We start from the raw sequence: 14,808 nt of genomic DNA, 5'->3' as shown, positions 1-14,808 counted from the left end.
AGGTAATGGTGTTCACAAATATCTGCATGTCTTATTCTGCACAGTGACAGAAATCCTGGGTTTGGCAGTGGTAGTTGAAGTGAACAGTATGACTATAGTGCAACTAATTTATACTGGTAGAGAAGGAGTGAATGTTTAGTGTAGTGAATGCAATAACAGATAAGTGCTACACCTGCCCATTCACCTCCTCCCTCACCTCCACTCAGGACGCCAAACAGTTCTTCCAGGCAACACTTCACCTGCAAATCTGCTGGGGTCATTTACTGTATTTTGGTGCTCCCAATGCGGCCTCCTCTACTTTGGTGAGACCTGTTGTAAATTGGGGACCGCTTTGTCGAGCACCTGCACCCCAGTGGAACTTCCCAGTGGCCAGACGTTCAAATTCCAATTCCCATTCCTGTTCTGGCATGTCCGTCCATAGCCTCCTTTTGCGCAGTGATGAGGCCACCCACAGGGTGGTTCCGTCTAGGTAGCCTCCAACCTGATGGCATGAATATTGATTTCTCCTCACCCTTCCCTTTTAATCTATTCCCCACTCTAGCTGCTTACCTCTTCTCACCTGCCTATCACCGCCCCTGGTTCCTTCCTCCTTCCCCTTCTCTATGGTCCATTCTCCTCCTCAATCAGAATCCTTCATCTCCAGCCCTTTCCTACCCGCCTGGCTTCACCTGTCATCTTCGAGCTATCCTCCTTCCCCTACACCCACTTTTTTATTCTGTAATCTCCCCCCTTCTCTTCCAGTCCTGAAGAAGGGCCCAGCCTGAAAGGTCAGCTGTTTATTCATTTCCCTAGATGCTGCTTGACCTGCTGAGTTCCTCCAGCATTTTGTGTGCGTTACCAAGTAAGTGTACTATTTTTGTCCAGGGTGTTGCCAAACTTCTTGAATATTGATGGGACTGCCTTTATCTAGACCAATGAAGATTATTTCATCACACGCTTGTACTGTGTTGATGGTGAAAAGACTTTAGTGAGTCTCCAGCTGCTGAATATCCAGCTTCAGTATTTCTGTGGCATGCTCCGTTGCTTCTGATCAGTGGTCAGTCCATTGGTATTAAGGAAGTTACACAGTTATACATGAAGGATGGTAGATGGTTTGACTCTCTATGGGAATGGCTTTGATAAATTGTATGGTATGAATGCTATTTTCTACTTACCAGCATTTGTCTGGATGATATCATTGTCTGACTGCATGCAGGCAAGGATGGATTCGTTAATGATATTAAGATGGAAGGAAGTATATTGATGGCTAAAAATGGATAGCCCTAGAGCAATATCCTGAGGCTGAGATGATTGACTGCAAACATTAATATTTGAGAAGCATTCGATGGCACTGAGCCTGTACTTGCTTGAAGTTTAGAGGAATGAGGAGAAATCTTATTGAAACCTATTGAATATTAAAAGATGGAGAGTGGACATGGGGGGTGTCTAGGATCAGAGTGCACAGCCTCAGAATAGAAAGATAACCCTTTCGAAAAGAGATGAGAAGGAACTTCTTTAGCCAGCGAGCAGTGAATGTGTAGAGTTCATTGCCACAGATGGCAGTGGAGGCCAAGTCATTGGGTAAATTTAAAGCGCAGGTTGATAGATCCTTAATTGTTAAGTGTGTCAAAGGTTACAGGGAGAAGGCAGGAGAATGCGGTTGAGCCATGATGGAATGGCATTGCAGATCTTTAATGCCTAAAAATTCGCACCTAAACAATAGTCGACTTCTGAAACTCCACTCCATTGAAGTCACTGTTACGATTTAGTTGCCAACCAGAGATTTTTTAATACATAAACTGATATGCAAAGCATTCAGGAAATATTTTTCCCCACAGCAGGTGATGGAAAATGGAACGTGCTGCTCCAAAATATTGTGGATTTTGGGTCAGTTGGAGTTTCCAAAACTGACATCAGTGGGTTTTGTTTCATGTAATGCAGGTAGAACATAAGTCTCTATTGTACTGAAGAATATATACAGCCAAACTTTGGCATAAAATTGATAATACCAGAGGCAGTGCATTTAAGAAACTGCAGAAAATGTCCTTGATAAGATTCAGCAGGAACCCCCAATTACTGCTGTGGATGTGGTCCTTTGCCTCACCTGATGTCGGCTTTGAACGAACTGAATCACATCAGATGCGTGTGGTACTGGAAGTAGTAAAATTTGAGGTGAGGGATACACGGCACTGTGTCGTGCTTTAATGTAATGATTTTTCACTTTTTCACTCTGTTTATCTACTTTGTTTGTCTACTATAAGCCTACTGACTCTCACAGCTATCTGGACTATTCCTCTTCTCACCCTGTCTCCTGAAAGAATGCCATCCTCTTCTCGCAATTCCTCTGTCTCCGCCACATCTGCTCTTAGGATGAGGCTTTTCATTCCAGGACAAAGGAGATGTCCTTTTTTAAAGAAAGGGGCTTCCCTTCCTCCACCATCAACTCTGCTCTTAAACGCATCTCCCCCATTTCACGCACATCTGCTCTCACTCCATCCTCCCGCCACCCCACTAGGAATAGGGTTCCCCTTGTCCTCACCTACCACCCCACCAGCCTCCGTGTCCAACATATAATTCTCCGTAACTTCCGTCACCTCCAACGGGATCCCAGCACTAAGCACATCTTCCCCTCCCCCCCCCCCCCCCACTTTCTGCAGGGATCGCTCCCTACGTGACTCCCTTGTCCATTCATCCCCCCCATCCCTCCCCACCGATCTCCCTCCTGGCACTTATCCTTGTAAGTGGAACAAGTGCTACACATGCCCTTACACTTCCTCCTTCACTACCATTCAGGGCCACAGACAGTCCTTCCAGGTGAGGTGACATTTCACCTGTGAGTTGGCTGGGGTGACATACTGCGTCCGGTGCTCCCGATGCGGCCTTCTATATATTGGCGAGATCCGATGCAGAGTGGGAGATTGTTTCACTGAACACCTATGCTCTGTCCACCAAAGAAAGCAGGATCTCCCAGTGGCCACACATTTTAATTCCACATCCCATTCCCATTCTGATATGTCTATCCACGGCCTCCTCTACTGTAAAGATGAAGCCACACTCAGGTTGGAGGAACAACACCTTATATTCCATCTGGGTAGCCTCCAACCTGATGGCATGAACATTGATTTCTCAAACTTCCGCTAATGCCTCACCTCCCCCTCATACCCCATTATTTATTTATTAATATACACACATTCTTTTTCTCTCTGTCCTTTTTCTCCCTCTGTCTCTCTCACTATACCCCTTGTCCATCCTCTGGGCTTCCACCCTCCCCGGACCTCCTGTCCCATGATCCTCTCATATCTCTTTTGCCAATCACCTGTCCAGCTCTTGGCTCCATCCCTCCCGCTCCTGTCTTCTCCTGTCATTTTGGATCTCCCCCTCCCTCTCCCACTTTCAAATCTCTTACCAGCTCTTCTTTCAGTTAGTCCTGACGAAGGGTCTCGGCCCGACACGTCAACTGTACCGCTTCCTAGAGATGCTGCCTGGCCTGCTGCGTTCACCAGCAACTTTTATGTATGTTCTTTTTCGTAGGCATTTATTTATTCTGGGAAACAGATCCCTCAGCAACACGTGGTGCCTATTCTGATATGCAGTTATATTCCTACATCTGAGCCTCCACTTCATCCTAACATAAATAACTGTGAAACTAAATGAGTGACCATCCGCTAATTTTGCACAATTAAATCTGGCTTTCAAAACACAGTGACAAAATCATAGGCCTTGTTTTCTTCAATTTCTGTATATAATTATGTTCTTCCAATTAACAGTATTAAACCGGAGGTCACAAATATAATACTGACTCCCCAATTTGTCTAGAGGATGATGAGAATAATTTGCAGCCTACGTTGAGCATACAAACACTCAAAATAGGGCAATCCTGTCCTCTTTAGTCAAAAGAACAATACTGCTAATTGAGTCAAGGAAATGATTTTATCTTTGCATGCATGCATGCAACACAATCTGATATTTAAACATATCCAATGAGTGACTCAAACTTTGCAACTGCAATATCAAAGATAGTAAATCATATATAGATAATCATCTGCAACATTAAAGGCCAATATGACAGATAAGGCATAGTGCAGCATTAATGCCTTTTCATAATCACTATTATGCGTCTAGGTACTGATTCACAGCATAAGGCACTCATCAAGCATGCTAAAGACATGGGGTGCAAGACAGATTAAACTAAGTAACCGATTTGCACTGATGTTTAGGATACAATTTAATCCTGCTAAACCTGTGATATACATACATAAGTGGATCTCTTCAGGACTACCAAATTATTCACCACTTTATATTTGTTGCAGAAACCTTGCTATTGCTAGAATTCCTGATTTGGAACTAGTGTTACTGATGGTAGGTAATTGGAAAAGTAGCAAATATGGAATCTTTATAGCCTTTAATATTTTAACAGCTTTCAAGGAATTTCATTATATGCCTTGTATTGTTTTGACAATGAAATAGAAAAGAACACTGGCTAATACATGTCAGTGCTATAGGAAATTGAATTCTTATTAGCTCTTCTGTTGTATTACCAGCATTGTTTCATTGGCATTGCGAGCTCTTGGGCAGAAATACTTTCTGTAATTATTGTTGACAAGGAAATCGTAAGTGCATGTTGCAGACTGTTCCAGTGTTATTCTCCTCCGGGGTTGCAGCTAAGCTGGTAGAAATCTGTACTCTTCCTAGTTTTCCTGCAGGCCAACTATGTGTGTAAACATGTGTGAGACCAGGTGCACAAGGCCATTCAATGGTACTTGTCATTATCCCAGCATACCTTTCTGTGATTTTGAACTTTGCCATTTTTTTAATTGATCTGTCAGCAAATGGAGACTCCCGTTAATTACTGTTTTAAACACAGCTTTATTTAGGGATGAAACATGCATAAAATAGACAAATAGATAGTTTATTGATCCCAAAGGAAATTATAGTGTCACAGTAGCATTACAAGTGCACAGATCTAAATAATAGAAGAAAAGTAGGAAGAATAAAAACTAAGTAACCACAAACAGTCTAACAGGAGGAGGGTCATCACTTCCCCAGCTGTAGGTTGACTCGTAATAGAGCCTAATGGCCGAAGGTGAGAATCACCTCATATAGTGCTCTATGGAGCAGTGCAGTTGTCTTAGTCTATTACTAAAAAGTGCTTCTCTGTTCAGCTAAGGTGGCATGCAGAGGGTGAGAAACATTGTCCAGGTGTTCAACATTGCAAGATAAATGGTGCACGTACATGTCCGCTATAAACAGTATACTGAATCATGAAGGTTACCAGAGTATCTTTCTACAAAGAGAAGGGAGGAGGGGAGGATGAGGCAATGCAACAGTCTGAGGTGACCTTTAGAACATTCTGTTTGTTGGCCAACTACAGGTACAGCATGGCATTTTTTGGAGAATATGGATTGTATCAGAAATAGCTAAATGAAAAATGAATTAGCTTCAAATCATCATAAAAAGACAGCAGTAAATTTTGATATGTTTGTTGTGGCCACCCTCACGTAATGTAATTGTCATTCTAAATGCCACAATGTAAAATCATACTGATATGGATGTACATTTGCAGGCACTAATGTTAGACCTGGACCAATAATACAGTGAACCACCCCCCCCCCCCCGCCAACTAACTATTTAAACTCCTGAACCACATTCCAGTTTGCTATGTGAAGACGCAATCACAGGCCAGTCTGCACGCCAGATCCCACAAGCAACAGTGAAGCAATGATCAGATAGTATTATTGTAGCTTGGTTGGTTGAAGTATAATTATTGGCCAGCACATTAGTGTATCAGAATCAGGTTTAATATCACCAGCATATGTCATGAAATCTGTTAACTAAGTGGCAGCAGTACAATATAAATATATTTTAAAAGTAACTAAATGAACTACAGTAAGTATATATATGTATATTAAATAGTTAAATTAAAAATAGTAGTGCAAGAGCAGAAATAATAAAAGTGAGGTAGTGTTTAAGGGTTCAATGTCCATTTAAAAATTGTATAACAGAGGGGAAGAAGCTGTTCCTGAATCGTTGAGTGTGTTCTTTCAGGCTTCTGTACCTCCTTCCTGATGGTAACAATGAGAAGAGGGCATGTCTTGGGTGGTGGGGGTCCTTAATGATGGACGCCACCTTTCTGAGGCATTACTCCTTAAAGATCAGATTTACAGTGGTAAGAACAGTGTCACGAGATCCACCTGAGAAACAGAGTGGGTCATATTTACAAATGCTTCAATGTTTTATCCATTTAGATACTGATATTTTGTTTTTCTTTTCAATCTTCTATCTATTTAATCCTAAAAAGACTATATATCTCGCCAAAACATGCCTTATTTAATTAAAGGTACAGGAATATTAAACAGATACAAGGGGGGAATATGCATTTAACTTCAATTTAAAGATTAAAAACTTAATTAAACAAAATTAACATAAGTCTCCACATTGCAAGCAAGTAACGATTTTAGAAGATTGTACAGCAGCCTATAAATAGAGTCACCAGAATGTTACACTACAGGAGGCAATTTGGTCCATCATGCTTCTGCTAATACTTTGCACAAGCTGTCAAATTAGTCCTGCTCCCTTATAAAAACAGAACATGCAGGTAACTTTCAGCAGGTCAGGCAGCATTTGAGCAAAGAGAAGCAGAGTTTAACCTTTCTTTTGGTCAAAGTCCTATCATCACAACCGGGAGCGAAAGAAAAACAAGTTCATTTTCAGTTGCCGAGTAAGTTGGGGTAGGGATAGAAGGGAGATGCTTGTGTTATGCTTTACTGTAACAGTGTAGGGGGTTACAGACAGAATAGTCTGAATGGGAATAGGGTGGAGAATTAAAGTGTCAGATAATAAGGATGAAGAGGTTAGGCCTTTATTAGGAGAATAAGAGGAGATTTGATAGAAGTATATAAAATTATCCAAGGGTACAAACTGGGTAAATGCAAGCAGGCTTTTTTACACTGAGGTTGGATGAGACAAGCTAGAGGTCATGGAATATGGGTGAAAGGTGAAATGGTTAAGGGGAGCATGAGGGGAATTTCTTCACTCAGAAGATGGTGCGTGTGTGGAAGGAAGTGAGGAATGCGAGTTCGAGCTCAACATTTAAGAGTACATGGATGGGAGGGATATGGAGGGCTCTGGACGGGTGAGCTTCAATGGGATTAGGCAGAATAATAGTTTGGCAAGGGCTAGATGGGCTCAAGTGCCTGCTTCTGTGCTGTAGTGGTCTATGACTCTGGACTGGACTGAATTCAGGTGTTCCACAAAGCAATTATCCAATCTGTGTTGTAGAGAAGACCATGTTATGAAAACTGACTGTATTATGCATTAGTGAAAGTGCCGGTGCATCATGGTTATCCTGGAAGGAATGTTTGGATCGCTCCAGGACGGAGGTGAAAGTACAGGTATAACGTCTCCTGTGGTTGCATGGGAGAGTGCCATAAGAAGGTCAGTGACCAGTTGTGGTGGAAGAGCAGGCCAGGAACTCACAAAAGGATTGATCCCTCCAAAATGAGGAGGGTGAGGGTGAGAGGGAGGGGAGAGGGTATAATGTTCCTGGTGTGGAATTTTATTGGAGCTGGTGGAAATTGCAAAAGATGATCCATTGAACGCAGAGACTAATGAGGTGGAAGATGAGGACCAGGGAAACTCCAGCACCCACAGCCTTTCTTTTATTTCAGTCTCCTATTCTATTGCCAAAGGCTACAATTCTTCTGCTTTTCAAGTATATATCAGTTTCCTTTCGAAAGCCATTATCGAATCATATTCAGCACCCTTACCAGTAGTGCAAACTCCCTCATGCCACCCCTGAGTAGAGGACAACACAGTTAATGCATTATAGCTTGTTCACTTTTCCATAATCATAGAATTAGAAAAAAAAAACATGAAAACAGCTTTCCAATCTGTTACTGTTGCTAGGAGATGTGGCACTTCTACAGTGATCGGTTGTTTAAATGGTGCCCCAGCCTTGCATGTGAAACTAAAATCATCACCATAGCAGAAGAGGAGAATCTCCTAGCAACTGGCTTACCTATAGGTAAAGTGACTGTTTATAGATCTTTTATCTAATTTCTGAGTCGGCTTTTGTTTTTATCTGTTTTATTTCTTACTGATACTTGGACCAATTTTATTATTTTAATATGGGTGTGAAATGAGTGCAAAACTCACCTATCTTTCTATCTGAGCCAAATAAGCTCTTTTACCTACAGTTGCTATTCCATCCCATTCTAAAAATGCATACTTAGTCCCCCGTGGTTTATTAAACCATAATCAATAAACCTCATTTCAATTTGATCCTGAAAAGGTTTTTATTATTTAAGATAGATAATGCCATAAAACTCCTTAAATCATTTGAAGCATAAATATAAAAGTCAAGAAGGGAAATTATATTTTGAACTTTTGTAGAATTGTAAACCAAAGAACAAGGCCATTCAGCTCAAGTCGGTACTGAATTATTTTGCATATCTTATGTAAATTTTATATAAGTATCTTTATGGACACAGCCACCTGCTATTAAAGGATACAGTGCCAAGGAGATACAGGATAAATACTCAATAGAATCAGGGAAGTTTTGAATAGAGAAGGGAGTCATTTGACTCATAATGTGATACTACCAAAGAAAAGCTACCCATCTTTTCGCTTTCCAGCTTTTCGACTGTACCCATGTAAATTAGGGAGAACTACTCAGAATCCGTAAGTTTTGCACTGGCCAAAACCTGTTGCTCTTCCTGTGCGGCCTGCTGCCTATAAGTGAATCCTGCCCTTTGGCACATTCTTTAGGAGTAAGTGCTAACGGACGCACTGCAGCTTGGTGCAGACAGCTGTATGGAGAAGAACTGCAATCTGCCACCGGGCACTGCAGGAGTAGGTCCTGCGTCACAGCCTCTCAGGCATGGATTGTTCAGAGAGGCCACATGAATGGCAATGGAGCTTTGTATACACAGGGCATTGTATTACACAATGTATCACATGCAAAATGCATTAAAAGAAAGATATTTACTGATTGCATTTTACTTACAACATATGCAATCCTGAGTAAAATTTATTTTTGAAATGAAAAAATTCTAACAAAATCCATGACACTAGCAAGGCCACTTAAAAAAAGATAAGGTTGAGATATCAGCAGTTGAGTTATCTTAAAGTGAGTGACATTGGCAGAGATCTCAGAAAGAGGCAATGTTTATTTCTATCGCATACTGTAAAAACTTATGTTTACTGGCAAGGAAGAGGTGATAAAATACAACTCACCAAAGTAAAAGAAAGATACGATTGACTTTTCTGCCCCAACTAAACTGTTTGCAGGAGAATGATGCATTCCCACATGTTGGTTTCTGAGGCAGATGTGAGATTTTAAGCGAGGAGTGTGAGGGTGAAGGGCCAGTCCAGTGCTAGCTAAATGAATACTGTGGAAGAGGGATTATTATTCGGTGAAACACCACCACAAACTGTTCTCACACACCTTTGTTTTAACTTGTCTCAAATCGAAAATAAACAGGGGTGTGACAGCTGGCTGTCAGTTCAACTTTTATAGTAACCCAAAAGGAGAATGAAAATAAAATTAATTAAAGAAAGTAGATGCGAAGAAAACGAATTCACACCTCAACAGTTGATAGACACATTTCTTCATGTAAATTGAAGCATTACTGTGAAAAAATATTGCATTTAACTTTAATGATTTGTGAAACACAACATAGGATGTAGAAAAATAAACTATGTACGAAACAAAACGTAACTTTGCTGGAAAAATTCTGCGAGTCATTGGAATGAGTATGCTAGCTGTTTTCACATTTATGAATTTATAAGAAGCAGCATGTAATTATACTCTATTATTAAGTAGCCAGTGGAGAAATTAAGGAACAACATAGAGCAGGAATTTACTCAAGGGTAAACTGTGTAATTTTAGGCAGCAATTAAATAATTAGACAAGCAGCAACCCCAATGGTAAAAATCCAAACTTCATCAGAATCTCAGCATCAAAATTTGTGGTTAGTAAAAAATTTAATAGGAAAACAGTATCCTACACAGAAAATGAGATGAGATCAAATATGTATGTTTGCACATACAAAGATCTATAAATACCAGGGAGAGGCAGTTCACTGGAAAACGTTCTTGACGTGTATGGTAAAAGGCAGTCCTGTTACAAAGTGAAGCGTTTTCCTTTATGTATCAATTGACCTTTCCTGGAAAGTGTCTGGATTATATATGTCCGATAATAATGGGGGTCTAATTTACAGACCCAGCCGAAGATGGTGAAAGCCATGTCAAGCATAACTTCAGTTCAATTGAAGTTAACATTTTTGATCACCACCTGGATTGGCTTCAAAAAATTTTGGAAGCCCAAATGATGATGTAACCTTTGACTGGAAAGCTCAGCCCATGGAGTCAAAGTAGCATAGCTGGAGAACTGCCAGCAGAAGATGACACCTCAACTTATGGTATCTTCTGGACACATTGATCCCTGGAGAGCTTATGTATATAGGAATAGAACAGGAGCACAAGTAAGCTGTACTCTCAGCTTCACTTTGCCACTAATTCATGTCATGGCTGGGTTAACCCTTGAATTCCGTGGCATTTAAATATCTATCTCAGCACCATATACACTTAGTAGCCACTTTATTGGGTACACCTGTACACCTGCACTTTAATGCAAATATCTAATCAGCCAATGATGCATAAAATGCATAAAAGCATGCGGAAATGGTCAAGATTGAGTTGTTCTTCAGAACAAACATCAGAACGGGGGAAAGGTGTGATCTAAGTAAGTTTGACTGTGAAATGATTGTTGTTGCCAGATGGGGTGGCTTCAGTATCTCAGAAACTGCTTATCTCCTAGGATTTATAGACACAGTAGTCTCTTGAGTTTACAGAGAATGGTGTGAAAAATATAAAACATCTAGTGAGTGGCAGTTCTGTGGGCAAAAACTTCTTTCAATGAAAGAGTCAGAGAAGAATGGCCAGATTGGTTCAAGCTGACAGGAAGGCAACAGTAGCTCAAATAACCACGTATTACAACAGTGGTGCGCAGAAGAGCATCTTTGAATGCACAACACGTCAGGCATTGAAGTGGATGGACTACAGCAGTAGAAGACCACACTGGCTTCCACTCCTGTACCAAATAAAGTGGCCACTGAGTGATATTTAGTGACTCAGCATCCACAGCCATGTGAGAAACAAAATTACTCCTCATCTCAGACTGACATGGGAACCCATTACCTTGAGGCTTTCTGCACTCCCTTCAAAGCAGGTATGTCTCTGATAAGAAGCAACTCTTCTGTAGGCTCTTGGGGTTGGGGTGTCTCAAAAGAAACCCTTCATCCCACGTACATTGGGGAATCTCTGACAAGTCTGTAGTCCCTTTGGAAGTTGTACCCCTCTTCACTAACTCAAAAAGGGGGAGAATCAGAATTTCTTTCCACCACCTAAAAGGTGAACTTTGCCCCCTTGAAAGCGCTGAGACAATGAGTAGATGAGTTCCTAAAAAAGGGGGAAATTGAAGTGGCTTGCATGGGAACAGTTAAAGCTGGTTTGCTGTGACCAGTTCAAGCTATCTTGTAATCGACTTGTGATGCAGTCCAGTAGGGTGGTTCAAAAAGATAGTTACACAATGATTTACATCATCTATGCATGCTCTGCGTGCTTCATGTTCTGGCATGTCAAATGCGTGGAAATCCAGACAAGTGTTTTAAAAACTGTGAATAGTGTGTGTTTCACTGGACCTAGGGAGAACAGGATGGTCGTCCCAGCTCCCAACTTCTACCGCCCACTGTTCACTGCCCGATTACCACACAACTTTATCTTCCAGGCTTACCTTAGCCAAGCATAGTATTATGTTTACCAACAATACCAGAGTAGTAGTAGTAGTTAAGAACTGACAAATTTGATTGTGTCAGGTGCCCTATTAACCTTTTGTAGCAAGGTTGTATTTATTTCTATTTTATTTAGCGATACAGCGTGGAGTAGGCCCTTCTGGCTTTTCAAGCCACGCCACCCCAGCAACCCCTCAATCTTCAATTAATTCAAACCTAATCACGGGAATTTTACGCAACAATGGTCAATTAACCTATCCAGTACAGCTTTGGACTGAGTGAGAAAACTCTCAGAGTGCCCAGAGAAAACTCACGCATTCCACAGGGTGGATATTGCAGACTCCTTAATAATGCCAGAATTGAACTCTGAACTCTGGAATGCCTCGGGCTGTAATAGTGCCGCGCTAACCCCTACCCTGACACATATTAAAAATATATTGTGATTTTCCCAGCAGGAATCATAAAAAATCTCTCCAATCAGAAGCAAAATGTAATTAAGTAGCTGATATTTTAAGAAGCAAGATATGGTGGAAGTCATACAGTGTAGCCATATATATTTCTTTCGAAGGTTTTCTGAAACCTAGATTTTCTTATACCTAGGGCATCTTAAGCCAACGTTCAGCATTTTTAATCTATTTGCAGCTTATGCAACTACCATTTTACATACATTCCAAACTCAGGAGAATGTCTACAAATCCCTTGATATGCTCATCCTGACAGATTAATTTGTATGTTTACAGGCAAGTTGAAATATATCTTTTACATGCTGCAGGAGATGTATTCCAACTTGCCTATAAACATAGAAATGAACGTGCAGGATTGTTGGCATCAACTCTTCCCTTCATGCTGGATTTACACTAATACTGATTTATTTTTGGCCTAGGTTATTGGAACCTGAAATCATTCATTACCAGATCCAATCTTGGAAAACCGGTGGCTTCAACCCAATTCATGACCCAGAACTATAAAGACTAAAGAGAGGGCATTTCTCCAAAAGCTTGCAAAGAGGAGCTCAGCTCTGAATAACCCCTGCTGCCAGAACTATTTCTTCACTACTGTTGCTTAACAACTAACAAGGCTTGATAAAATGGTATTTTTTGCTGTTTGTGTAAGGGATATAATGCACACTTGTCATGATTACAATTAAAGTTTGAAGCATTTGAAAATACAAACGTTTGTATTTTAACATTAATAACAAGAACAGAAAATTCCATGATATGTAGATAAACAATCGGTAACTCAGAGAGCAAATCTCTACATGTTCATACTGAGAAACAATGATTGCACTTTCTTCCAGGTGTTTACTTATTTCTTGTGCTCTGCTGGGTTCCCTGTGGTGACTGTCGAGCTGAGTTCAGTGGTGCCATTTAGATCTTTGTATATTTAACTCCACGCTAGCTAGAAAGTGTTGAGCAGCATTGAAGTGAAAAAATACCTGCTCATAAAGAAATGTTATAAAGTTAATTTAGGGAGATAAGTTCAGGTGAAATGGTCAATGAAATCTAATTCCCCCATAAACAACAGGAATTCTGCAGATGTTGGAAATTCAAGCAACACACATCAAAGTTGCTGGTGAACGCAGCAGGCCAAGCAGCATCTCTAGGAAGAGGTGCAGTCGACGTTTCAGGCCGAGACCCTTTGTCAGGACTTGCTGCCTTCACCAGCAACTTTGATGTGTGTTGCTCTAATTCCCCCACACTTACTTTAAAAAAATCATCAGCTTGATGGGTGGAGAGACATTTTTTGTGTTTGTTCTGAATTTGCAATGAATTTATGTATTAAGGATATGAAACAGTTTGAAAGTACATGGGTTAAAACTTGGGTCAAACCAGGATTTAAAAAGGAATAATTATCACCCCACAACTGAGGATGAACATGCTTCTTTTTAGCCATAACCTCTGCTCTGATCATATTGTCAGACAATTACAGTGAAAAAGTGTGTCCACCTTATCTTAGATTATTGTATGATGAAATTCTCCCATGGCAACATCTGATTGCCGATTGCCTTTATTATCATACTTAGAACTTGATGTTATACATTAATCACCATCAGAGTGATAAAGTGCAGAATTTCCTGACTTCAGACCACACATTGCTTTCAACATATTTGAATCTCTCCACTGTCATTTCCTTCCATGGTTTCCATTATATTAATTTTCTGTTTTTCCTTTCTCAATTATGTACCTTAGTAAAACCTCATCTCAAAAAAAGCTCCATTCTAGAATGGAAAGCCAAGAATTTTCTGTCTTAGGCATATTCATCTGAGCAAATGTGAGAAGAGATTGCGAGAGTCATTCTTAGCCTCAGTCTCAGTAAGACATCTGGAACTGAACACCAATCTATCTCGCTTGCTCTTTCAATAATATAAAATTGCAAATTCATTTTATGTAACAGATATAAATCTGATGCTGTGGAGAAAGTTTCTTAGCTACCTGATTTGCTCAACAGAACACTAACTAATTTGCCTTGTGAGTGAGGAAAGAACATGATTTTCTAAATTACAAAATCCAGATAATAAACCAAACCTCAAGTTTTTTTGTAAGTTCCTTCATTTTTGATAAAATCTTTAAAGTTTGTGAGAGGAAATACTATCATGTCGTAAGTTTAGCTTGGGATCTCAATACAAACTACCAAACCTGTTACTTTATACTGCTGATGAAGTTTCAATTGTACTCACTTTTCGTCTGTGTGCCCCTTCTGTAGTTCCTAATCAAAATGATGAATAAAATTCTGCTTAATGTAATAAAAATCCCACCAGCCTGCTAATTGTAAAGAATTAACAAAATCAGAAAAAAAAAATCCTTCTTTTTCCCTCCTCACAACTTGGGTATCCACACGAGTTTACATTATTGGAAGAATGAAATGTATGGTTTAAACAAGATATATGAAGTTTGCAATATTTTGCGTACTCTCATGGACCAATGCCAAGTTCCTGGGTGAGGTAAGGTGGTGAGAGCACCACTCCCCAGAGAACAAGATAGGGCCTGAGTCAGGTTAACGTAGGGCCAGGAGAGATATTTTCACTGAGGATCAGAAT

At 40.3% G+C, this 14,808-nt stretch overlaps 1 protein-coding gene across 1 annotated transcript in view; it reads left to right on the top strand.

Annotated features, from left to right (window-relative positions):
* LOC140201813 (phosphatidylethanolamine-binding protein 4) overlaps nucleotides 1-14,499 on the top strand; it is a 462,510-nt gene extending 448,011 nt beyond the window's left edge. The window contains exon 7 of the mRNA XM_072266504.1: nucleotides 12,655-14,499. Within this exon, the coding sequence (XP_072122605.1) occupies nucleotides 12,655-12,746 (92 nt within the window). The 3' untranslated portion in view covers nucleotides 12,747-14,499. The remainder of the gene's footprint in view (nucleotides 1-12,654) is intronic.
* The last annotated feature ends 309 nt before the right edge of the window (nucleotides 14,500-14,808 follow it).

The sequence above is a fragment of the Mobula birostris genome, chromosome 8 (assembly GCF_030028105.1).
Source record: "Mobula birostris isolate sMobBir1 chromosome 8, sMobBir1.hap1, whole genome shotgun sequence".
In the NCBI taxonomy this organism is placed as follows: domain Eukaryota; kingdom Metazoa; phylum Chordata; class Chondrichthyes; order Myliobatiformes; family Myliobatidae; genus Mobula; species Mobula birostris.
The sequence above is the reverse complement of the archived record's forward strand: the minus strand, read 5'-3'. Positions and strand labels throughout refer to the sequence as shown.